Here is a 26,504-nt window from a genome sequence, read left to right as displayed (position 1 = left end):
TGAAGGCTTAAAGTAAGCAGAAACATCAGAAGCAACAATTGCTGGGTTGTAGGTCAGAGGAGGATGTCAGGGACATGCTAAAACACATGTGGTCAAGACAGAGAGGGTGAAGCTGGAGGTCAAGCCGGGGCTATGTACCGGAGAGGAAGCAAAGGGGGTAGAAACTTAGGGCTGGGGGGAGGTCTTTGAAGTGGTTAGAGTCCGTCAGAATTCTTGGAAAGGGTTTTGGTGCCTGGAAGTCCAAACAACATACCCCCCTCCTGCTACTTTCCTTCTTCCTGACATTTTTCCTACAGTTTTCATGTGGATAGTGTACTTTAAAAGGTAATGACATATAATTGAGCACTTCTAAATAAAAACAAAATGGCCAGTAATTTGCAAATAGGACATAATCACATCATTTGAACCCCAAAATAGCACTAATACTTCCATTATGCTATAAAACACAATTTCACTTATCCCATTCCCATACATAACATAATATATTGTACGTTGCACAACATAAAACAGCATAATCTGTGACTCAGATCAAGCACTGCCACAGGTGGGCCACTTATACGAGTAAGAAAGTGAATCAGGAACAATCAAGGGGTGTTACCAATTCATGGATATCATCCAGGGTTGATCTTGACTTGACTATTCCAATGAACTCCTGGCTGGCCTCCCACATTCTACCCGACACAAACTTGAGGTAATTCAAAACTCAGCTGCCTGTGTTCTAACTCACACCAAGTCCTGTTCACCCATCACTCCTGTGCTGGCTTCCGGTTAAGTAACACCTCAATTTCAAAATTCTCATCCTTGTTTTCAAATCCTTCAAAGGCCTCACACCCCTCCTTATCTCTAATCTGCTCCAGCCCCACAACCCCCACCAACCCAGAGATATCTGCGCTCCTCTAACTCTGCCTTCTTAAGCATTCCTGACTAAACGCTCAACCATTGGTAGCTATGCCTTCTGTTGCCTTGGCCCCAAGCTCTGTAATTCCCTGCCTAATCCTTTCCGCCTCTCTTTCCTCCTTTAAAACATTCATTAATACCTACCTCTTTGACCAAGCTTTTGGTCACCTGCCCTAATTTCTTCTTATGTGGCTTGGTGTCAAATGTTTTGTTTTATGTCTTTGTGAAGTGCAGAGATATTTTACTATGTTAAAGGTGCTATATAAATGCAAGTTGTTGTTGTTAAGGGTTGCAAAGACAAACTATTGGCGTGTAAAGACATCCAGACTGAGTCCAAGGAATGACATAGAATGTACAGCATAGAAACAGACCATTCGTCCCAACCAGGCCAGGTCCAAGTTTATTCTCCACTAGAGCCTTTTCTCATCTAACTATCAGAATGACCCTCTAATCCCTTCTCCCTCATATGCTTATCTAACCACCCGTTAAATGCATCTCTACCATTCGCTTCAACCACTGTCTGTGGTAGGGAGTTTCATATTCTCACCACTCTCTGGGTAAAGACGTTTCTTCTGAATTCCCTTTTTGATTTTTGGTGACTATCTTATTGTGATGGCCTCTAGTTTTGCTCTTTAGGAAATACTACCTCAGTATTAATCAGACCGCGTATATTGTTAGAATGCGGAGAGTCTTTTTTTAAATGGTGGAAAACATTCAGAAAATAATAGATGTTTACAAGTTTCAGATTATTGAGCTACCAAGCTAAAGAAGCTGAAAATATGGGGCTGGGGAGGGGGATGGAAGGGAAGAAGCATCAATTCAATTCCTGAATGCTTCAACTGGAGTATTTGCAGCATGGGCTGACAGTCTGTTCCAGTACATTGTACCTTAAAGATGAACTACCTGCACAAAATTGTTTGATGAGACTTAATTTGCAGAGGGCAAATACAGTGCCATCTTTTTAATCACCTGCAAATTTCCATTTGCCAAATATTTAAGATCTTGTCCCCTTTAGCTATTAATGTCCTATGCTTCTATCATTCAGATCTGGCATGCACAATCAGTAGCTCTAGTTACTACATTTACACTCTACAACAGTGCAGAGTTGTTGCATCAAAACTAGTTGCATCATAAATGCAGCCTAACCCCAGGAGAAGGGAGGCCCAGTCTGTGTTATTTTGGACTTAAGCCAGAGCCTCGTTCCAGACATACATGTAGTGCTGATGCGAAATGGAAACTGTTTTGCACAGATGCTAAACCTATACTGTAGTACAAGTGCACCCTTTGAAACTCTGTGGTACAGAACATTACAAGACAATCTTAGCAAGTAACTTTTTCCTCTTTACAGCAATGTCTTTCAAGCTTTTCTATATGGGGATCCAGTGTCCTAAAATGTGAGCTACCCAAAAGGAAACAGTATTATCACTGTTGCATATGTGCGCAAGAGTCATAATTCAACAAATACAGAAATCTGAACCTCATGGATCCCTCGGGTCCAAGAACCCTAGTTTTAAAACCATATGATTTATGGAGTTTTCAACATTGGGAATCAACCCAAGGGCCTTCCTAATTTGTAAGGCGCAGCAACTCACCCCCACCCCCTTAACCAGCTGAGCCAGCAGGTTGGGAGGAGGGGACGAGGGCCTTGCAAAGACAATTTTTAAACGGATTAATCTTAGATACCAGTGTAATTTTCTTCTCAGCAAAAGCTGGTTGATCTTGTACTCCATTTATCGCTTGGCCACTTGGTGTCTGCTATCAACAGTAGCTGCGCTTCTGCTGTAATTCATTGGCTGTGAAGTGCTTTGGGACATCCAGAGGACGGGAAAACCACTATATAAATGCAGGATCGTCCCTTCTTGCCTCACTGAATTATCTTAAATCACTTCACAGATAATTAAGTTGTGACTTTTAAAAAATAAATTAAAAAGTACATAGTACACTGCAAAACAATGATAAGTACCATGAACAGTTTAAGAAAAAAAACCCACTACGGCTACAATTAGATCAGATAAAAGATTAATGGAAAAGAGGATAGTGGATAACTGTGGCAGCGATAGGAGCAGTTTTTCAGTGACGTGAAGAGTCAGAGGGCCGTCAAAGTCTGTACTGGGCCACAAAGATTCTCGGACAGGTTAGAAAGGACTCTGGGGATATGACAGAGTTATTATAAAAGCACCTTGCATTAATCTTCACTCTTTAACCAATAAGTGAATTAAGGGTTACGGGGAGCAGGCGGGTAAGTGGAGCTGAGTCCTCGGCCAGATCAGCCATGATCTTGTTGAATGGCGGAGCAGGCTCGAGGGGCTAGATGGCCTACTCCTGTTCCTAATTCTTATGTTCTTATGTTTATGTTCTTTAAGATGCTCAACTGACAGCATTCAGCGGTGTTCACAATAAAATTATTAAATAGATGAGGTCATGGTTTTAGAAAGCGTGAGGAATCTTAAAATAGTTTGGGCTACAGGCCCAGATGATATCCATACAACGGCCCTTAAGGAGATGGGACAGTTGCTGTGCGAGTCCCTTTCCAATTTCAGTAAAGCTCGTTGGAGTCAGGTCCCTTAGAGTGGAAGGAGACTAACTAACGTAGTTCCAATTAAAAAAAAAGAGGGATAATGCAGTACATGGTAACTATAGGCCCATTTGCTTGATGTCAGTAATAGGCAAGATGCTCAAGGGAACCATTAGCAATGCAATATATTACCACTTAGACAGAGAAGCCCATTATCAGAGACACCCAACACTAATTTCAGAAAAGATTGTGTCTTAACAATTTGATTGATTTTGAGGAAGTCACCAGATTAGTGGATGAGGGTAATCCGGTAGACATTGATAACCTGGACTTTGATAGTTTTTGATAAGGTGCCACACAATAAACTTCTCTACAAAATAGAATCTTGTGGAAATAGCAGCAATCTGCTGCAGTGCATTGAGAATTAGCTGAATGCCTGTAGGCACAAAGTGGTTAACAGATTTGGATCTGCTTGGTTACCAGTTACCAGTGGTGTCTCGTAGGGATCGGTGTTAGGACATTTGTCAGTTACTATTTTAATTAGATGTAGGTGTTGGGGAAATAATCCACAATTTTGCAGACAATACCAAGATATGTGCAAGAGTTAGGACTGCAGAGGATGTTCGAATATTACAAGCCAGCGGTGAAAGTGATCTGAATGTTTTAATGCATCAGTCTCCAACGGTCCATGACCAATGTTGTGATGCTATAGCTAAAGCAACCGGATTCTGGGGTGTATTCACAGGACAATTCACTATAAAACAAAGCACAGTATTTTGTCCTTGTAGAAGCCCCTGGTTAGCCCTCATCTAGAATACTGTGCCCATCTTTAGTCTCATGGGGGATACTGAGGCTTTGGAAAGGATGTAAAAGCAGGCTGCAAGATTAATTCCCAATTTAAAACACCTTCGGTATGCAGATCGCTATAGTTGTAGAAGCATCGGTTTAGGGATGATTTGATCGAGGATTATACTTTAAAAAAAAATGAAACGTCTGGATTGTGTTTTATAGAGAGCAATTATTTCAACTGGTTCGGGAGGACCAGGGGTCACGACTTACAAGTTATGTTAAGGGCAGTGCTGGGTTGGATTATAGGCAGTGGTTCTTTTCCCAGAAAATATTGGAACTGTGGAACAGGTTCCCACTTGTGCAGATTCATTGTATGCCTTGTCGAGAGAGCTGCACCGGTTTGTAGCTGGGGTGGAGATCACCTCCTACAGGTCGTCATGTAAATTAGCGCCTGTGATCGCCTGCAGTTTTGATCGCCTATGGGTCAGAGGGAAATTTTCTAATTTTTGTCCCCCTAATTGGCCTGGGTTTTATCACCTCTCCCCAGAGATTTCATGGCTCCGGGATGGGGGAAAACTGTACGTACTGCAATGCAGGTGGCATTGAAAACTGTGGGAACAGGTTGGATGGAGCAGTAAGCCTGTCATTTTCAAATGTTGATAATTCCAGCAGTGATCCTGCACCAGCAACGTGCCACAAATAGCAATGAGATCAATAGCCACTAGCTGGAACAGATTCATGCCTTGAACACTGTGCGTTTGGAATCCCTTGTAACCATACATTTCTTACGTGAAGGTCTAAACCCCAAGTGCCTCATATTGTTTGCAGGGGTTATAACATTACACTCCCTTCCCACGCCTTCCTATTGGTATTTACAAGAGCCCAGAAAACCCCACCCTGAGCAGACGGTTTGAATTCAGTATAAAGGACAACCTAATGTAAACCTACATACAGTACTTGATTCAGTGAGGAGCATAGTTCAATTACTTCAGTTTGATAAGTCTGTCCCCTTTCAAAATTCTTGTCAACAGGCAGCACTCTTCTTTCATCCTCATAACCTCTCAAACATCCCAATTTGGTGGGTCCATTTCACATTTATCCTGACAACTTAATTTTAAAATTATCCTGGACCTTCAATGTTTTTTCTTTTTGGAGTTGCACATGATGGACAAAGTGAAAAGAAAAAATAACTGACGCACTTAATCTAGCTGCCACCACACCCTGTATACACACACAAACTATCAACATCTTACCTCAAACTATGCAACAAAACACAAGCACATTTCAGACTGAAACTTAGCAAAAAATTATAATGCATCACTCATTAGCAGCACAAATAGGGAAAAAGAGACAAAATTAGGTTATTTGAATATTCATGACTTACAAAGTACAACTGAGTCACTAATTTGGCTAAAAAGGTTCACACTTACTTTCTCTGCATAAATTTGAATTGAACATGGATGAGAACACAGTGCTTCAGTGCCTTTGCCCTACCCCCAGGTCACCAAAAGGCTAGTGATCACCTACTGCACCAAGGTACTTCCCTTGTCAGTTCCTCATTAGTATAGTGGTGAGTATCCCCGCCGGTCACTCGGGAGACCGGGGTTCAATTCCCGTACGAGGAGGTAGTTTTCAATTCACTAAATATACTCAAAAAGGAGTTAGATGTAGTCCTTACTACTAGGGGGATCAAGGGGTATGGCGAGAAAGCAGGAATGGGGTATTGATGTTGAATGTTCAGCCATGAACTCATTGAATGACCGAATGGCCTACTCCTGCACCTATTTTCTATGTTTCTACCCCAGTTATTGGCACCTACACAAACCATCACTTGTGAACCAGGACTGTTGATGCACGCCCAAGGCTGAGAAATATCAGCCTCTCTAATACAAATGTTCACTCAGAAAATAGGTGCAGGAGTAGGCCATTCGGCCCTTTGAGCCTGCACCGCCATTCAATGAGTTCATGGCTGAACATGCAACTTCAGTACCCCATTCCTGCTTTCTCACCATACCCCTTGATCCCCCTAGTAGTAAGGACTACATCTAACTCCTTTTTGAGTATATTTAGTGAATTGGCCTCAACAACTTTTTGTGGTAGAGAATTCCACAGGTTCACCACTCTCTGGGTGAAGAAGTTTCTCCTCATCTCGGTCCTAGATGGCTTACCCCTTATCCTTAGACTGTGACCCCTGGTTCTGGACTTCCCCAACATTGGGACATTCTTCCTGCATCAAACCTGTCTAAACCAGTCAGAATTTTCAATGTTTCTATGAGATTCCCTCTCATTCTTCTGAACTCCAGTGAATACAAGCCCAGTTGATCCAGTTATCTTGATATGTCAGTCCCGCCATCCCGGGAATCAGTCTGGTGAACCTTCGCTGCACTCCCTCAATAGCAAGAATGTCCTTCCTCAAGTTAGGAGACCAAAACTGTACATAATACTCCAGGTGTGGCCTCACCAAGGCACTGTACAACTGTAATAACACCTCCCTGCCCCTGTACTCAAAACCCTCGCTATGAAGGCCAACATGCCATTTGCTTTCTTAACCGCCTGCTGTACTTGCATGCCAACCTTCAATGACTGATGTACCATGACACCCAGGTCTCGTTGCGCCTCCCCTTTTCATAATCTGTCATCATTCAGATAATAGTCTGTCTCTCTGTTTTTACCACCAAAGTGGATAACCTCACATTTATCCACATTATACTTCATCTGCCATGCATTTGCCCACTCACCTAACCTATCCAAGTCACTCTGCAGCCTCATAGCATCCTCCACGCAGCTCACACTGCCACCCAACTTAGTGTCATCCGCAAATTTGGAGATACTACATTTAATCCCCTCATCTAAATCATTAATGTACAATGTAAACAGCTGGGGTCCCAGCACAGAACTTTGCAGTACCCCACTAGTCACTGCCTGCCATTCTAAAAAGTACCAATTTACTCCTACTCTTTGCTCCCTGTCTGCCAACCAGTTCTCAATCCACGTCAGCACACTACCCCCAATCCCATGTGCTTTAACTTTGCACATTAATCTCTTGTGTGGGACCTTGTCGAAAGCCTTCTGAAAGTCCAAATACACCACATCAACTGGTTCTCCCTTGTCCACTCTACTGGAAACATTCTCAAAAAATTCCAGAAGATTTGTCAAGCATGATTTCCCTTTCACAATCCATGCTGACTTGGACCTATCATGTCACCTCTTTCCAAATGCACTGCTATGACATCCTTAATAATTGATTCCATCATTTTATCCACTACCGATGTCAGGCTGACCGGTCTACAATTCCCCATTTTCTCTCTCCCTCCTTTTTTTAAAAAAGTGGGGTTACATTGGCTGCCCTCCACTCCATAGGAACTGATCCAGAGTCTATGGAATGTTGGAAAATGACTGTCAATGAATCCGCTATTTCCAAGGCCACCTCCTTAAGTACTCTGGGATGCAGTCCATCAGGCCCTGGAGATTTATCGGCCTTCAATCCCATCAACTTCCCCAACACAATTTCCTGGCTAATAAGGATTTCCCTCAGTTCCTCCTTCTTACTAGACCCTCTGACCCCTTTTATATCCGGAAGGTTGTTTGTGTCCTCTTTAGTGAATACCAAACCAATGTACTTGTTCAATTGGTCTGCCATTTCTTTGTTCCCCGTTATGACTTCCCCTGATTCTGACTGCAGGGGACCTACGTTTGTCTTTACTAACCTTTTTCTCTTTACATATCTATCGAAGCTTTTGCACTCCATCTTAATATTCCCTGCAAGCTTCCTCTCGTACTCTATTTTCCCTGCCCTAATCAAACCCTTTGTCCTCCTCTGCTGAGTTCTAAATTTCTCCCAGTCCCCGGGTTCGCTGCTATTTCTGGCCAATTTGTATGCCACTTCCTTGGCTTTAATACTATCCCTGATTTCCCTTGATTGCCACGATTGAGCCACCTTCCCTTTTTTATTTTTACGCCAGACAGGGATGTACAATTATTGTAGTTCATGCATGCGGTCTCTAAATGTCTGCCATTGCCCATCTACTGTCAACTCCTTAAGTATCATTCGCCAATCTATCCTAGCCAAGTCACGCCTCATACCTTCAAAGTTACCCTTCTTTAAGTTCTGGACCATTGTCTCTGAATTAACTGTTTCATTCTCCATCCTAATGTAGAATTCCACCATATTATGGTCACTCTTCCCCAAGGGGTCTTGCACAACAAGATTGCTAATTAATTCTCTCTCATTACACAACACCCAGTCTAAAATGGCCTTCTCCCTAGTTAGTTCCTCGACATATTGGTATAGGAAACCATCCCTTATACACTCCAGGAAATTCTCCTCCACCGTATTGTTTCCAGTTTGGTTAGCCCAATCTGTATGCATATTAAAGTCACCCATGATAACTGCTGCACCTTTATTGCATGCACCCCTAATTTCCTGTTTGATGCCCTTCCCAACATCACTACTACAGTTTGGAGGTCTGTACACAACTCTCACTAATGTTTTTTGCCCTTTAGTGTTCTGCAGCTCTACCCATATAGATTCCACATCATCTAAGCTAATGTCCTTCCTAACTATTGCATTAATCTCCTCTTTAACCAGCAATGCTACCCCACCTTTCCATACTCTTGAGCAGCCACCAGGTTGAACGCCATGTAAGAGAATTATTACAACACAATGTGGAAAGCATCCCCAGAAACTTCACAGGTGAAGGGGAGGATACACAGATTAGTCAAATGAGTGAACAGTGCTGGGAAGGGGACCCAAGGCTGGAGGTTACAGATGCACAGTGGTAAGATCATAGAGGGAATTTGAAGTTGGAAAATTTTAAATTCAATATATTGGGAGTCTGGGAGCCAGTGTGGGAAAACAAATCCTGGGGTGATGGGGAAGCAGTGTAGACCAAAAGAAGAAGTGAGCAAGCGGGACAGGACACAGGCAGCTGTTTTTCGGGCAAGGTGGAGAGGAGGGTTGAGTAAGGCAGTCACTGGAGAAAGAGAATTGAGGTGACAAAGTGTGTTATGAGAGTTCAGCAAAAGAAAGGCTGAGATAGGGACAGACTTAGGCAATGCTAATGGAAGTGGAAGCAAACCATTTAATGATGAAAAGATTGTTGGGGTTAAAGCTCAGCTCTAGGTCGAGCAGGACACCAAGGTTTTGGTTGGTCTAGTTCAGCTTGAGTGAATAGGGAGGAGAATACAATCAGTGGGAAGGCAACAGAGTTTATAACTTCGTGGTCAGTTAGAGGGGCTTGACATAAATAATGCTGAACAAACCTTGGGACAACCTTAAATAGGTGGCTTTGTGGCAGAAAGGTATAGGAGTGGTCAACATGGTCAACACGATGAATTGCTAGACCAGTTGAGTGATAGGTACAATCAGGTTTGTGGCCTTTTATTCGAGGAAGCAAAGATGGATGACCTGAGGAATGGCTCTTGCAATGGTTCGAGCCTGAATGATTTGGTGAGGGAGGGCATCAAGGCAGAGGTGAGGGAGCAATTTAGCACTCAAGGGCAGCAGAGGTATTGCGATGGATGCAGAGACAGAGGAGTTAGAAGATTGTAGATTTCTGAGGGAGCAGGGAGAGCTTCCTCTCTTATCTCCCCCCCCCCCCACTCCACCATGTATAGTGAAGTTGGGGACGGTCGTGAGTGACGAGAGGGACAAGGAAGCGGTCAGAGATAGCCTTAGCGATAGAAACTTTTAGAGCAAAGGGGACAGAGGAGATGGAAAGGTTGAGCGAGTAGCCATGGGAAGTGGTGATGTTTATGGAAAGAGTGGGATTGAGGTTGCTGGCAGGGCAGAAAAGTCGTAGGAGGATGGGATGTTGAGAGTTTAAATGTAGGTTGAAGTAGTTGACAATGAGAAGTCACTTAATGCCTAGGCTAAAGGAAATCTCCATGAAGGAATGGGTACAGGGAATTTTAATTGAAAGGTGGAATGGAAACGGGTGAGGTGAGTAAACGGCACAAAGAGCAATACCACTGCTGCGGCAATGAAGGCAAGTGGTGGAATGTATAGCCAAGTGGGGAGACTTCAATGTGTAGAAGGAATTTCTGCCTCAATGTTTCTGTCAATGGCAGGATATCAACAGATTCCTCCATGACACAGGACAGTGCGGGTTTGCTTGCAAGGGAATGGTCATTTGAGGGCGATACATAAAAAGGTGGAGATCGACGACCCATCAACGTAGAGGTGGCATGCAGTGGAAAGGGAAGCAAGGTGGGGAGCAAGTTAGAGAAGTTAACCCCTGAAAAGCAGGATAGCTGCTAGAAGCAGTGGGTGAGACAGCTGAAGTTGCAGCTCCGAGAGAACCAGAGACAATTACCACGTTTGGCAAAGCAGAAAATAATAAAAGCAGGCATGCATAGAGCGGTGTCGTGGACTCTGTCAAGACAAACTCAAGCTTGCACAGTGGTAGGGTAGAAGATAGTGTCAAATAGGAAGGATCAAGGAAGACATGATACTAAGGAAGAGGTGAAAAGGGGTATGGCAGGATTAAAAATAGGCCTTTTTCTAAAGTCAGAACTGTAGTCATCAGCACTACCGGTGTTGGATAAATGAAAATTGGCATGCACATCAACTGCTGTGCAAGTTTTGAGCCTGTGTCAGCTGTGGCTTAGTGGGTAGCACACTTGCCTCAGAGTCAGAAGGTTGTGGGTTCAAGTCCCGCTTCAGGGACTTGAGCACATAAATCTAGGTTGACATTCCAGTGCAGTGCTGAGGGAGTGCTCCACTGTCAAATGTGCCGTCTTTCGGATGAGACGTTGAACCGAGATCCCGTCTGCCCTCTCAGGTGGACGTAAAATATCCCATGGCATTATTTCAGAGAAGAACAGGGGAGTTCACCCCTTGTCCTGGCCAATATTTATCTCTCAATCAACATAACAAAAACAAGATTATCTGGCCATTATCACATTGCTGTTTGAGAGTTTGCTGTGCGCAAGTTGGCTGCCGCATTTCCCATATTACAACAATGACTACACTCCAAAGTGCTTAATTGGCTGTACAGTGCTTTGAGACATCCGGTGGTCATGAAAGGTGCTATATAAATGCAAGTCTTTTTCTTTCTCTCACTGAGCCTATGGCAGAAAGTGCCACAAATCCTTCCTTCTGCTTTCCTCTAACTCTAGCCTCTTGTGCATCCCGAAATCTATAAAAGAGAAGACTGAGGGATGATCTAATAGAACTCTTTTAAGATTCTGAGAGGGTTTGATAGGGTAGACGCAGAGAAGACATTTCCACTTGTAGGGGGAGTCCAGAACGAGGGGCCATAAACAGAAGATAGTCACTAATAAATAATTCAGGAGAAATTTCTTTACCTGGAACTTGCTACCACATGGAGTAGTTGAGGCAAATAGCATAGATGCATTTAAGGGAAAGCTAGATAAACCCATGAGAGCGAAAAGAATAAGATATGCAGATCGAGTTAGTAGTAGTAGGGTGGGAGGTGTGTATGCACCATAAACACCAGCAGAGACAAGTTGGGCCAAATGGCCTGTTCTTGTGCTGTAAATTCTATGTAAAATGCCTTTGGTACACCACTGGCAGCTGTGCCTTCAGCCATAGGCCGAACGTTCTGGAGTTACCTCCCAGCTTCCATCTCCTCTAAGAAACTCCTTAAAAACAAAACACTAGAAAAAAAATTCAAACTTAGTCACCCCTAATAACTCCTTCTTTGTCTCAATGTTGATTTTGTATGATTACACTTCTATGAAGCACCTTGAGACACATTCCAGGTTAAATGTGCTATATAAATACAAGTTTCTGTTGATTCCCACATGCGGAAGATAATCCGATCAGACAATCAACCATTATGATCAAGCCAAGGGACCAACCCTGGTTTAATGAGGAGCGCAGAATAGGAGTTACCAGGAGCAACACCAGGTGTACCTAAAAATGAGGTGCCAACCTGGGGAAGCTGCAACACAGGACTACATGCATGCTAAACAACAGAAGCAGCATGCTATAGATAGAGCTAAGTGATCCCACAATCAATGGATCAGATCAAAGCTCTGCTGTCCTGCCACATCCTTCGTGAATAGTGGTGGACAATTAAACAACTAACAGGAGGAGGAGACTGCATGAATATCCCTATCCTCAATGATGGCAGAGCCCAGCACGCAAGTGCAAAAGACGAGGCGGAAGCGTTTACAACCACCTTCAGACAGAAGTGCGAAGTGGATGATCCATAATCGGCCTCCTCCTGAGGTTCCCACCATCACAGAAGCCAGTCTTCAGCCAATTCTATTCACTTCACGGGATATCAAGAAACAGCTGAGCGCACTGGGTACAGCAAAGGCTATGGGCCTAGACCACATCCCAGTCGTCGTGCTGAAGACTTCTGCTCCAGAAGCAGCCACACCTCTAGCCAAGCAGTTCCAGTACAGCTACAAACACTGGCATCTACCCAAAAAAGGTGGAAAACTGCCTAGGTATGTCCTGTTCACAAAAAGCAGGACAAATTCAATGCGGCCAATTACTGTCCATCAGTCTACTCTCAATCGTCAGCAAAGTAATGTTGACCGTGCACTTACTCACTAATCATCATAGGCAGTCCCTCAGAATCGAGGAAGGCGGAACAGTCCAATATGAGAGCCACAGTCCCCGTCACAGGTGGGACAGATAGTCGTTGAGGGTAAGGAAGGGTGGGACAGATTTGCCGCACGCTCTTTCCGCTGCCTGCACTTGATTTCTGCATGCTCTCGGCAATGAGCTCGAGATGCTCAGCGCCCTCCCGGATACACTTCCTCCACTTAGGGCAGTCTTTGGCCAGGGACTCCCAGGTGTCGGTGGGGATGTTGCACTTTATCAGGGAGGCTTTGAGGGTGTTCTTGTAACATTTCCTCTGCCCACCTTTGGCTCGTTTGCTGTGAAGGAGTTTCGAGTAGAGCGCTTGCTTTGGGAGTCTCGTATCTGGCACTCATTAATAACCTGCTCACCGATGCTCAGTTTGCATTCCACCAGGACCATTCGGCTCCAGACCTCATTACAGCCTTGGTCCAAACATCGACAAAAGAGCTGAATTCCAGAGGTGAGGCGAGAGTGACTGTCCTCGACATGGAGGCAGTACTTGACCGAATGTGGCATCAAGGAGCCCCAGTAAAACTGAAATCAATGGGAATCAGGGGGAAAACTCTCCAGTGGCTGGAGTCATACCTAGCACAAAGGAAGATGGTTGTGGTTGTTGGAGGCTAATTATTTCAGCACCAGGACATCGCCGCAGGAGTTCCTCAGGGCAGTGTTCTAGGCCACACAATCTTCAACTGCTTCATCAATGACCATCCCTCCATGTCAGAAATGGGGATGTTTGCTGATGATTGCATAGTGTTCAGTTCCATTCGTAGCTCCTCAGGTAATGAAGCAGTCAATGCAGCAAGACTTGGATGTCATTCAGGCTTGGGCTAATAAGTGGCAAGTAACATTTGTGCCAGGCAATGACTATCTCCAACAAGCAAGTCCAACCACCTCCCCATGACATTCATCAGCATTGAATCAGTCATTGAAAGTTGACATGCAGGTACAGCAGGCGGTGAAGGCGGCAAATGGCATGTTGGCCTTCATAGCGAGAGGATTTGAGTATAGGAGCAGGGAGGTCTTACTGCAGTTGTACAGGGCCTTGGTGAGGCCATATCTTGAATATTGTGTACAGTTTTGGTCTCCTAATCTGAGGAAGGACATTCTTGCTATTGACGGAGTGCAGCGAAGGCTCACCACACTGATTCCCGGGATGGCAGGACTGACATATGAGGAGAGACTGGATCGACTGGGCTTATATTCACTGGAATTTAGATGAATGAGAGGGGATCTCATCGAAACATACAAAATTCTGATGGGATTGGACAGGTTAGATGCAGGAAGAATGTTCCCGATGTTGGGGAAGTCCAGAACCAGGGTTCACAGTCTAAGGATAAGGGGTAAGTCATTTAGGACTGAGATGAGGAGAATTGATAACCTGTGGAATTCTCTACCGCAGAAAGTTGTTGAGGATAGTTCGTTAGATATATTCAAAAGGGAGTTAGATGTGGCCCTTACGGCTAAAGGGATCAAGGGGTATGGAAAGAAAGCAAGAATGGGGTACTGAAGTTGCATGATCAGCCATGATCATATTGAATGGCGGTGCAGGCTCAAATGGCCTACTCCTGCACCTATTTTCTATGTTTCTATTACCATTGACAAATCCACCACCATCAATATCTTGGGGGTCACCATTGATCTGAAGCTCAACTGGACCAGCCACAAATACTGTAACAAGGTCAGGTCAGAGGCTGGGTATTCTGCAGCAAATGCCTCACATCCTGACTCCCCAAAGCCTTTCCACCATTTACAAGGCATAAGTCAGGATTGTAATGGAATACTCTCCACTTGTCTGGATGAGTGCAGCTCCAACAACACAAGAAGCTCAATGCCATCCAGGACAAAAGCAGCCTACTTGATTAGCACCCCATTTACCACTTTCAACAGTCACTCCCTCCACCACCAGCGCATCGTGGCTGCAGTGTGTACCATCTACAAGATGCACTGCAGCAACTCGCCAAGATTTCTTCGGCAACATCTTCCAAACCCATGACCTCTACCACATAGAAGGACAAGGGCAGCAGGCGCATGGGAACATCATCACCTGCAAGTTCCCCACCATTCTGACTTAGAAATATATCGTCATTCCTTCCTCGCTGGATCAAAATCCTGGAACTCCCTCCCCAACAGCACTGTGGGAGTACCTTCACCACACAGACTGCAGCGGTTTAAGGCGGTGGCTCACTACCATCTTCTCAAGGGCAATTAGGGATGAGCAATAAATGCTGGCCTTGCCAGCGACAGCCACATCCCTGGAATGAATAAATATATGGAGTAAAACAACAAGAATACTGATACCCACCACTTCTAGGTTCTGGAAGATTGACAGTAGCAATGAGGGAAATGCTTTCTTTCACTCAATGCAAAAACAAAGCCAATGAATTTGGCAAGGAATCTTTTTTCAGATACTGATGGGTGTAATGCATTGCATGTGTGTGTGTTTCAGAACTCCCCTGAAGGTTGGTGAGTAAAGGCAACAGTGTTAAACCTTTCAGACCAGAAGATCGCACGTTTGAATCCTGGTATGTGCTGAGTTAACATAGAAATAGGAGCAAGAGTAGGCCATACGACCCCTTGAGTCTGCTCCACAATTCAATAAGATCAGGGCTGAACTTCTTCATTAACTCCACTTTCTCACCCTATCGCCATATCCCTTGATTATCTTAGTGCCCAAAAATCTATAGATCTCAGTCTTGAATATGCTCATCGTCTGAGCATCCACAGCTCTCTGGATAGAGAATTCCAAAGATTCACAACCCTGTTAGTTGGTTGATTTCAAGCTGGGACAGGTGCTCAGCACACCTGGGATGGAGAGATGAGAGTTAGCTGGGACTCTTGCTCCTTAATTCAATGCAGCAGCTCCTGTTGGAAGTGCCCATGTGTACTGACGAGAACACGACTGAGCTCGGCCGAGATGAACTCCGCGGTCAAAGCGCCTGCTGACACTCATGGTTTAGGGTCATAAATGAAGAATGGCACTTAGGTCAGGTCCCATATCTCAGCGCCTTGCAGGAGAAGCGAAAGGGGGCGGCAGAGAGAGAGAGAAATCAGAACCATATAGTTATCTTCTACTATCTGGGGAAAATCATATATTCCATTTGTCAGATCAGAGCCAGGCAAGAAATGTGAAGACCAAAAGGAGGAATAATCAAAAAAGCAGCTCATGTAAAAAAATAAGAATTGTATTGCAGGTACACATAAAAGAGGTCAATAGAACAAACATACCCTACTTAAAATGTTTTAATTTTGTGCATTTATATGTAATGACTGCAAAACCCTTTTCAGTGTTTCTCAACCATAGACTCTGTTGGGCACATGTAAATGTTAATGCATAGTAGTGTACCATTCCAAAACATGCCTTCTTATTTTCTTACAAAGTGCTTAAGCAGCCACTTTATAATGAATATAACATGTAAAATATTCTCAATAATTTGAAATCAGACTAAAACATTTGTTTAAAAAACGTCAGAGATAAAATTAGTGCTTTTGAGCTCATCTCTGTACTTTCACCCTGCCCTCTACATCATTAGTGATTTAATTTTCTTTTTTTTAAAAAAAGTTTCTTCTCTCTATACACTTTGGAAACAGACCTTCTCTAGCCGTTTACATTTTTAAAAAACTATTTAAAACTTTAATTAATCCTGCTTATTTACATGTACTGTTCTTTATAAAAATGTACATTTGCTGTTCTAAATATTGCAGTATTTATTGCTATTGTCACTTTCTTGTGACAAAAAGGACAGGATAAACAGTGAAGTGTGGGAAACAGTAGCTTATGTTTAGATTGTGTGGCTGTTACTTGTGCAGTTTTTGACATGGAGCCTGCTGTAATTAGCAGAAAGGGTTTTCCTTAAACTTAAAATGTACAAACCGTTAACAGTATGTAGAGTGTTGCCGTGTCACAGCATTCTCTATGCATTATGATGGTCGAACAGTTAGAACTCATACTGACCAGCTACTTTTTAAAAACACATGGCCACTGTGTATTAAATGTGAACACTATAAATTCTTTGTGTGAATGTAAACTAAAATACAATACCAAACTTACATCGACAGCATGTATACATTTCCATAAGAACTTAGAAGCCGAGAGTACTGTTGTCATGTACAGCAGATGAAAGGAAATGACCCACTGACTAAATGATATACAAACTATAAAATCTTGTGTGTTCTTTGATCATGGTACATCATAAGTAATATTCTGGGTTATGGAAATTTAAGTAGTGAGAGAGAAACAGCAGGATCTCATTGATGGCTAGTTCTTCACACACTTAAGACTTAAAACTTACAGACAAACATTAAAAAATAAAACAGAAACTTTCTTCTCTTCATGAAACTAATAGGCCGCTGCCCACCATTTTACATACAGTTCCAGGAGCGTGGAGGTGACGTTGCTGTTTGGCAAGTGGCTTTGGTAGGCTTTCAGTACCTGCAAAAATCTGTCTGGAAGCACTTAGTGCTGTCTCACAAAGTTAAGGCATATTGCAATTCTATATAATAAATACAATTAAAATTTACAACATTAAGGTAAGGCATCAAACTAGCTTTTAAAATCATAATCTGAGACCAAATAATGTGCAGGATAATCAGTTTGTTTAAAATGCACATTGTTTGGCTGCACACAGTAATTATTTTATATCAGCAGTCAAGACAGTAGCTGCCTTATGCCAGGTGAGACCATACTGTAGTGTCATCAGCTGATAGCACCTCAAATTGAAGTGGTAATGTGGCAGAGAGAAAGTAGTTCTCAATTTAGCCCAAGGAATGATTCTTACAACACCCTCTCCTAATTAAGGCAACAATTACCATTTATAAAGTGAACAGACCATAGCAAGAAGAGAGTTTCTGTAGTACAGTTACAATAAAGAACAGTGCAAGTCTACACTGGGATTTCCTGGCATTAGCCAGATTGAGCATTGCAAAAGAAATCAATGATATTTAGCACAAAAAAAACTTTCCCAATGGTCATAAAGGTGAAAGATTCAAAGTTGCCACTTCTCACTGTGGTGGTGATGTTCATTCAGGGAGCTTCAGTTGCATGAAATTGGAGGACTACAGATGGCACAGACTGCAGTAAAAGGCTGGAAGTATCCATTATTTGTCTCAAAGAGGGCCTTTTTGTGAGCTACAGTCAGCTATGAATTCACAGTTTCTACTCCACGAAAGTTTGCTCGTTGCATTTAACACCAATCTGCTATGTAATCAAACTCCTTGAACATTCCCTGTTCCTCCTCGACCAGAACCCTTGGTTCCCGTGGTGGTGTAAGAATCGGTGCCTCTGAGGTAAATTCTTCATCAAAGTTACTGACATCTTCTCGATCTTGGATTATGGGCTGGAATGGGGGCTTTACCTTCTTTGCCAACAAAGCGATCCAATCAATAGCCTGTTAAAGAAAGGGGGATTTAAAAAGTCAGAAATGTTTTGTTAATGAGCACGTCTACTGCAGCACAACTGGTAAGGGACAGAAGAATGTGGGGAAGAAACGTTCAGTCCATCCAGCTGCCTGCAGATGTGTAATGGAACTGATGTAATTCTCAAGTGCTTCATCTTAAACAGTGTCCACAGGACGGCAAGAACTTACAATCGTTCAGTTTATTTGTAGGTTCTTTAACTTGTCATGCCCTCTAGTTCAGCATAACTACATCAACAAGTCCCATTATTACTTTAAAAGTTTAGATGAAGAATACTGCAGCTATCTAGCCAGGCTGTAACTTGTTTACTCTTCCTTCCTGCCACGTTAGCTATTCTGCCCAGGAGAGTGTGCAGCACATGAGTACTTACACTTACAGTTCCCTTCAAAGCCATGAAAGTGTAGATGTTGAGAGAGCATGGGCTGGAGCAAGCACACACCAGACATTTCAAACTCCTGAAGGGATTCCCTCAGCACTTTTTAAAAAGCAGATTTAACAGCAATACTGGAGGTATACTGCATGTGATGTCGGAGACTATCATACCCAGGGGGACTCTTGGGAGGTAGGCCGGCACCTAACTCTGGAGTTATTCTTCAACTCCAGCATCACTTCAAAGTAACTGTGTTGCAGTGACAATAAAGTTGCAGTATAAACTTTTCATAGCTGATCTCTTGCTCTTTGAATTCTTTCCACTCCCTCTAAATTGCCAGAGGCAAATTTTCACAACTGTGCACATCAAGTTGTTGATGTTTTTACGGCTTACTGGAGTGTTAGCATCATTGGAGTTGTCTTATATTCTAATACAAGTTATTTTGTTTATTTCGCAACTGCTGCCTTATGCTTTGACAGTGCTTAATCAGTTATAATCATACCTAGATCTTTTTCCCTTATTAAACAATCTCATCATATATTTGCTACTTTTCAAGCCAATTCATATTAAATTAAGCCAGTCGTCAGCCAATTAAATTCACTCCACGTGATATCAAGAAACGGCTGAGCACACTGGATACAGCAAAGGCCATGAGCCCCGACAACATCCCAGCTGTTGTGTTGAAGACTTGTGCTCCAGAACTAGCTGCGCCTCAAGCCAAGCTGTTCCATTCTAGCTTCAACACTAGCATCTATCCGACAATGTGGAAAACTGCCCAGGTATGTCCTGTCCACAAAAAGGACAAATCAAATCCAGCCAATTACTGCCCCATCAGTCTACTCTCAATCATCAGCAAAATGATGGAAGGTCTCGTCAGCAGTGCTATCAAGCGGCACTTACTGACCAATATCCTGCTCACCAATACCTAGTTTGGGTTGTGCCAGCACCACTTGGCTCCAGACCTCATTACAGCCTTGGTCCAAACATGGACAAAAGAGCTGAATTCCAGAGATGAGGTGAGAGTGACTGCCCTTAACATCAATGCAGCATTTGACCGAGTGTAGCATCAAGTAGCAAGCGCAAGGGAGGGGGCGGTTCTGGACTTAGTTTTAGACAATGAATCTGGGCAGGTGGAAGGGGCATCAGTGGGAGAGCATTTTTTTGTTAGTGATAATTCAGTTAGATTTAGAGTAGTTATGGAATAGGACAAAGATAGACCAGGAATAAAAGTTCTCAATTGAGGGAAAGCCAAATTTACTAAGCTGAGAAGTGACTTAGCCAAAGTGAACTGGAAACAGCTACTTGAAGGTAAATCAGTGTCAGTGCAGTGGGAGTAATTCAAGGAGGAAATCTTGAGGGTTCAGAGCAAGTATGTTCCCTTAACGGAAAAGGGTGGGACAAACAAATCTAGAGCCCCCTGGATGTCAAGGGACATACAGGGTAGGATAAAGAAAATAAGGGAGGCTTATGACAGATACCCAAGGGCTAAATATTGCAGAAACTCTAGGAGTATAGAAAGTGCAGGGGTGAAATTAAAAAGGAAGTAAGGAAAGCAAAGAAAGAGAGCATGACGGCATTTTGGCAAGTAAAATCAAGGAAAACCCAAAGATGTTTTATAAATACATTAAGAGCAAGAGGATAACTAAAAAGAGTTGGGCCTAGTAGAGACTATAAAGGTAATTGGTGCGTGGAAGACGACGTGGGTATGGTTCTTAATGAATACTTTGCATCTGTTTTCACAAAAAGAGAGGGACGATGCAGCCATTGCAATTAGGGAGGAGGAGTGTCAAATATTAGATGGAACAAACATAGTGAGGAAGTATTAAGGGGTTTAGCAGCTTTGAAAGTGGATAAATCCCCAGGCCCGGATGAAATGTATCCCAGGCTGTTGAGAAGCAAAAGAGGAAATAGCAGATGCTCTGACCATCATTTTCCAATCCTCTCTGGCTACAGGTGTGGTGCCAGAGGACTGTTAACATTGTACCTTTGTTTAAAAAGGGAGAAAGGGATAGACCAGTCAGTCAGTCATACCTCGGTGGTGGGAAAATTATTGGAAAAAATTCTTAGGGACACGATAAATCTTCATTTAGAAAGACACTGATTAATTAAGGACAGTCAGCATGGATTTGTTAAGGGAAGGTCATGGCTGACTAACTTGATTGAATTTTTTGAGGAGGTAACAAGGAGGGACAATGAGGGTAGTGCGTTTGATGTAGTGTATATGGATTTTAGCAAAGCTTTTGATAAGGTCCCACATGGCAGACTGGTCACGAAAGCAAAAGCCCATGGGATCCAAGACAAAGTGGCAAGTTGGATCCAAAATTGGCTTAGAGACAGGAAGCAGAGGGTAATAGTTGATGGATGTTTTTGTGACTGGAAGGCTGATTCCAGTAGGGTTCCACAGGGCTCAGTGCTGGGTCCCTTGCTTTTTGTGGTATACATCAATGATTTAGACTTCAATGTAGGGGGTATGATTAAGAAGTTTGCAGATGATACAAAAAATGGCTGTGTGGTTGATGAAGAAGAAAGCTGTAGGCTGCAGAAAGATATCAATGAACTGGTCAGGTGGACAGAACAGTGGCAAATGAAATTCAATCCTGAGAAGTGTGAGGTAGGGCTAACAGGCAAGGCAAGGGAATACACATTAAATGGTAGGACATTGAAGTGTAGAGGATCAAAGGGATCGTGGAGTGTACGTCCATAGATCCCTGATGGTTACAGGCCACGTAGATAAGGTAGTTAAGGCGGCATATGGAATACTTGCCTTTATTAGCCGAGGCATCGAATACAAGAGCAGGGATGTTATGCCTGAACTGTATAAAACACTAGTTAGGCCACAGCTAGAGTACTGCATGCAGTTCTAGTCACCACATTACAGGAAAGATGTGATTGCACGAGAGAGGTTACAGAAGAGATTTATGAGGATGTTGCCTGGACTGGAAAATTTTTGAGGATGAGGAAAGATTGGGTAGGATAGGGTTTGTATCTTTGGAACGGAGAAGGCTGAGGAGAGACCTTATTGAGGTGTATAAAATTATGAGGGCTGGACAGAGTGGATAGGAAGGACCTATTTCCCTTAGCAGAGGGGTCATCAACCAGGGGGCATAGATTTAAAGTAATTGGGAGGAGGATTTGATGGGAAATATTTTCAGCCAGAGGGTGGTGGGGTTCTGGAACTCACTGTCTGAAATCCTCACCATATTTGAAAAGGACTTGGATGTGCACCTGAAGTGCTGTAACTTACAAGGCTATGGACCGAGCTGGAAAGTGGGATTAGGCCGGCGCGGACACGATGGGCCGAATTGTCTTCCTTCCGAGCTGTAAATTTCTATGATTCTAAGGAGCCCTAACCAAATGTCAATGGGAATCAGGGGGAAAACTCTCCACTGGCTGCAGTCATACCTAACACAAAGGAAGCTTGGTTGTGATGGTTGGAATTTAATCATCACAGCCCCAGGACATCGTTGCAGGAGTTCCTCAGCGTCCTAGGCCCAACCATCTTCAGCTGCTTTATCAATGACCTTCCCTCCAACATAAAGGTCAGAAGTGGGGAAGTTCGCTGGTGACTGCCGTGTTCAGTGCCATTCGCAACTCCTCAGATAATGAAGCAGTCCATGCCGGTATGCAGAAAGATATTGGACGACATTCAGGCTTGGGCTGGTAAGTGGCAAGTAACATTCGTGCCACATAAGTGGCAAGCAATAACTATCACCCCTTGACATTCAACGGCATTATCATTGCCAAATCCCCCACCATCAACATCCTGGGGGTCACCATTGACCTGAAACTTAACTGGACCAGCCACATAAACACTGTGGCAACAAGAGCAGGTCAGAAGCTGCATATTCTGCGGCGAGTGTCTCACCTCCTGACTCCCCAAAGTCTTTCCACCATCTACAAGGCACAAGTCAGGAGTGTGATGGAATACTCTCCACTTGCCTGGATGAGGGCAGCTCCAACAACACTCGAGAAGCTCGACACCATCCAGGATAAAGCAGCCCGCTTGATTGGCACCCCATCCACCACCTTCAACATTCACTCCCTCCATCACTGACGTACTGTGGCTGCAGTGTGTACCATTCGACAAGCAACTCGCACTGCAGCAACTCGCCAAGACTTCTTCGGCAGCACCTCCCAAACCCACAACCTCTACCGCTTAGAAGGATAAGGGCAGCAGGTGCAATGGGAACACCACCATCTCCACGTTCTCCTCCCAATTCACCACACCATCCTGACTTGGAAAGTATATCGCCATTCCTTCATCGTCGCTGGGTCAAAATCCTGGAACTCTCTCCCTAGCAGCACTGTGGGAGTGCCTTCATCACACTTACTGCAGCGGTTCAAGAAGGCGGAACACCATATTCTCATGGATCTCACAATTAGAGATGGGCAATAAATGCTGGCCTTGTCAGCGACGCCCACATCCCAGGAACGAATTAAAAAAAAATGCCACATGGAACTCATCCATCCAGCTATTGTCACTGTACATGCCATTTTCCACCCCAAAATTACAGAATTTAAAAACAGAACAGAAACACTTACTCTGAAGAATGCTTGTTTCTTTACATCTTCTGCATCCCTTTCACTTGCACCCAGACGCCGGTCTGGGTTCCTCCTCAGGAGCTAATGACAACAGTAATGCCAATTAGTGTTTAAATAAACCCTTTTCAGAAAATGATCTACAATGGTAGATGTATAGAATTAGAGTTTAAGCATATAAATTACAACTAATTGGGATTCGACATTGGTCTTTTATTCTTCACAGATGAAAACAGATTTCGTAGAATTCTAATTTCAGTAGCCCTGCAGCTTCTCAGCTGCTGTTAGCGAGTAGCTTTGTTGTTAGATATCATTAACAGGGAGAGCATACAACATCCTTAAATACGTGGAATCATTTTTTAGCAACAGTTCATGACAAAAATCAGCAGAGAGTTTTATGTATTTCAACGGATTTCATGAATCCTGCCATACACTGGTCTCATTTGAGGATCTTTAATTTTTAAACCCGAACTCTCTCGGTCTGACCTTGTAGTTCATCTTGCATTTAGGCGCCAACCTTCGCAAATCCTTCAATTTCCCCTCCACCCATGAAAGCCTTTTCCTGAATTTACTGCTACTTTGCTTACTTAAGTAGCATGAAACTGGGTGTGTAGAAATCCTTGTGACCTCAAAAAGGAACTCGGGGACCATATCTGGAATGACTAATGTTCTGGTGCTTTCTTGACGCATTCCAGTTACCTCCTCAATCTTGCTCAGTCCTACGAGCCTTGTGTGAAGGTGACAGATCTCAAAGCTTTAGCTTGGCATCAAAGCATGCAAGATGGTCTTAGTAGCATGCCAAAATCACGCCTCAAAAGACTGATGAAGGCGCTCTTGTACAAGATACTTTTCACTGGGAGGAGGGAGGGGGAAACATCCTAACCACATAATGAACTAATTCCACTTTGACACATCAACAAGGGTCGCATGGCTCTTGCAGCAAAAAAGTCATGAAAGGACATTAAACCATGATTGTTTTTCTGGATGAACCTCTCCTGATGCAACAAATGCTGATAAATCTACTTTAAAGGATTTTTTTTAAACACAGGAAACATCGATTAACAGGGATAGCAGAAACTAATGTTAATTTGACATCTGACAAGTAAAAAGTTTAGTTCTGATGAAGGGTCATCGACCTGAAATGTTGGGCCCAAATTTCCCCAGGAGTTGCTCTGTTTTTTTGGGAGCAACTTGATTTTTCTAGAGTATCTTAAAAATCCCCATTCTGCACATTTAATTTGCGTGAGTTAGTTAGGAGTTTTTTTAGTTCCGTTTTTTTCCCCCCCAAAATGGGGGTCACCAGCCACCTACGCCTGTTTTGGCCATTTAAGCCAGTTTGTACAGCCAATAGTTGCTCCAAACTAACTTAGGCCAGCATATGTGGCCACTTGTGGCTGCATAGAAAACCCTTGTGGAGAGTTTTAAATCAGCACACGTAGCCAGAGATAGGAGGGAAGTACAGAGGATCTTGCAAAGCACTAAACACCTTCACAACAACATTAAACAAGCATAAAAACCATCAATAATAAATAAAAAATAAATAACTAAAAAATAAAACTTAAGTCACCTCGTGTATACAACTGTGCACTCTGCTAAGCGATTCACTACGGCTGCTGGTGTTTCTAAACAACAGGATTCCATGGACTCTGTGGGAACCGGTCTGATAGACATGCCACTCCTGCTATTGTCTCTGGAGGCGTTTGGTTCTTTGCTTTGCACAGGCACCCCCTGCCCAATCGCCAATTATTCCCATGTGAGTATCAGCAGGCTGCTCAGCCGCGGTGAGGCATCACAGCTGTTCCTGATCCCAGCCTTGCTTGATATTCACATGTATGCGATTCCAATAGGTGTCACTGGATTGTGATCGGGGGCAGGAACACAGTGACGCTGCGGCCACATCTACACACCCTTACCGCAGCCGTGCCGAGAGATCCCTTCGGCCAGGGATAGGGGCGAGCGAGCATCGGGTCGTCCCTTCGGCCAGGGATAGGGGCGGCGAGCATCGGGTCGTCCCTTCGGCCAGGGATAGGGGCGGTGAGCATCGGGTCGTCCCTTCGGCCAGGGATAGGGGCGAGCGAGCATCGGGTCGTCCCTTCGGCCAGGGATAGGGGCGGTGAGCATCGGGTCGTCCCTTCGGCCAGGGATAGGGGCGAGCATCGGGTCGTCCCTTCGGCCAGGGATAGGGGCGAGCAAGCATCGGGTCGTCCCTTCGGCCAGGGATAGGGGCGAGCATCGGGTCGTCCCTTCGGCCAGGGATAGGGGCGAGCATCGGGTCGTCCCTTCGGCCAGGGATAGGGGCGAGCGAGCATCGGGTCGTCCCTTCGGCCAGGGATAGGGGCGAGCGAGCATCGGGTCGTTCCTTCGGCCAGGGATAGGGGCGAGCGAGCATCGGGTCGTCCCTTCGGCCAGGGATAGGGGCGAGCGAGCATCGGGTCGTCCCTTCGGCCAGGGATAGGGGCGAGCAAGCATCGGGTCGTCCCTTCGGCCAGGGATAGGGGCGGGCGAGCATCGGGTCGTCCCTTCGGCCAGGGATAGGGGCGAGCGAGCATCGGGTCGTCCCTTCGGCCAGGGATAGGGGCGAGCGAGCATCGGGTCGTCCCTTCGGCCAGGGATAGGGGCGAGCGAGCATCGGGTCGTCCCTTCGGCCAGGGATAGGGGCGAGCATCGGGTCGTCCCTTCGGCCAGGGATAGGGGCGAGCAAGCATCGGGTCGTCCCTTCGGCCAGGGATAGGGGCGAGCGAGCATCGGGTCGTCCCTTCGGCCAGGGATAGGGGCGAGCATCGGGTCGTCCCTTCGGCCAGGGATAGGGGCGAGCGAGCATCGGGTCGTCCCTTCGGCCAGGGATAGGGGCGAGCGAGCATCGGGTCGTCCCTTCGGCCAGGGATAGGGGCAGCGACACGCTGGGAGGGCGAGGAGCTACTGCGCATGTGCACGCAGTTGCCGGCACTGTTTTTGGCGCAGGGCTGTAGCTCCGCCCCCCCACTCGACGAGAAATGCCATGCCAGGACCCGGGACACAGACCAGAGCAGCCAGAATTCTCGGTAAGTTTTTTGGTGTCGTTTTGAGCGTACAAAGTCAGCGCATCTCGCGAGAGTGTGCCGGAAAAGGGGTTGGGGAAATTTGGGCCCATTAACTTGGTTTCTCTCCACAGGTGCTGCCTGACACGCTGAGATTTCCAGCATTTTCTGTTTTTATTTCAGATTCCAGCATCTGCAGTATTTTGCTTTTGTGTAAGGGCAGCCTCACTGTTCCAAATATCAATAATAATTTATTTCTTAGCTACGTCTTGAAGGCCATTTATTCATACTACGTGGCCGAATGTACAAATATTTAAAAAGTTAAAAGAAAATCAGAAGCAGTGACAGAAGTTTAACTTACAAATGGCAAAAATGTGAATGGATTTATAAATTAGAATAAAC

At 44.5% G+C, this 26,504-nt stretch overlaps 1 protein-coding gene across 1 annotated transcript in view; it reads right to left on the bottom strand.

The window, feature by feature from the left end:
* Positions 1–15,925: 15,925 nt before the first annotated feature.
* LOC139268428 (serine/threonine-protein kinase N2-like) overlaps positions 15,926–26,504 on the bottom strand; it is a 170,552-nt gene continuing 159,973 nt past the window's right edge. Inside the window, exons 21-22 of the mRNA XM_070886552.1 lie at positions 23,089–23,169; positions 15,926–18,148 (exon numbers count right to left, since the gene is read on the bottom strand). Coding sequence (XP_070742653.1) covers positions 17,945–18,148; positions 23,089–23,169 — 285 coding nt within the window. The 3' untranslated portion in view covers positions 15,926–17,944. The remainder of the gene's footprint in view (positions 18,149–23,088; positions 23,170–26,504) is intronic.

Source organism: Pristiophorus japonicus, chromosome 8, assembly GCF_044704955.1.
Source record: "Pristiophorus japonicus isolate sPriJap1 chromosome 8, sPriJap1.hap1, whole genome shotgun sequence".
NCBI lineage: Eukaryota > Metazoa > Chordata > Chondrichthyes > Pristiophoridae > Pristiophorus > Pristiophorus japonicus.
This window is presented reverse-complemented; position numbering and strand designations above follow the sequence as displayed.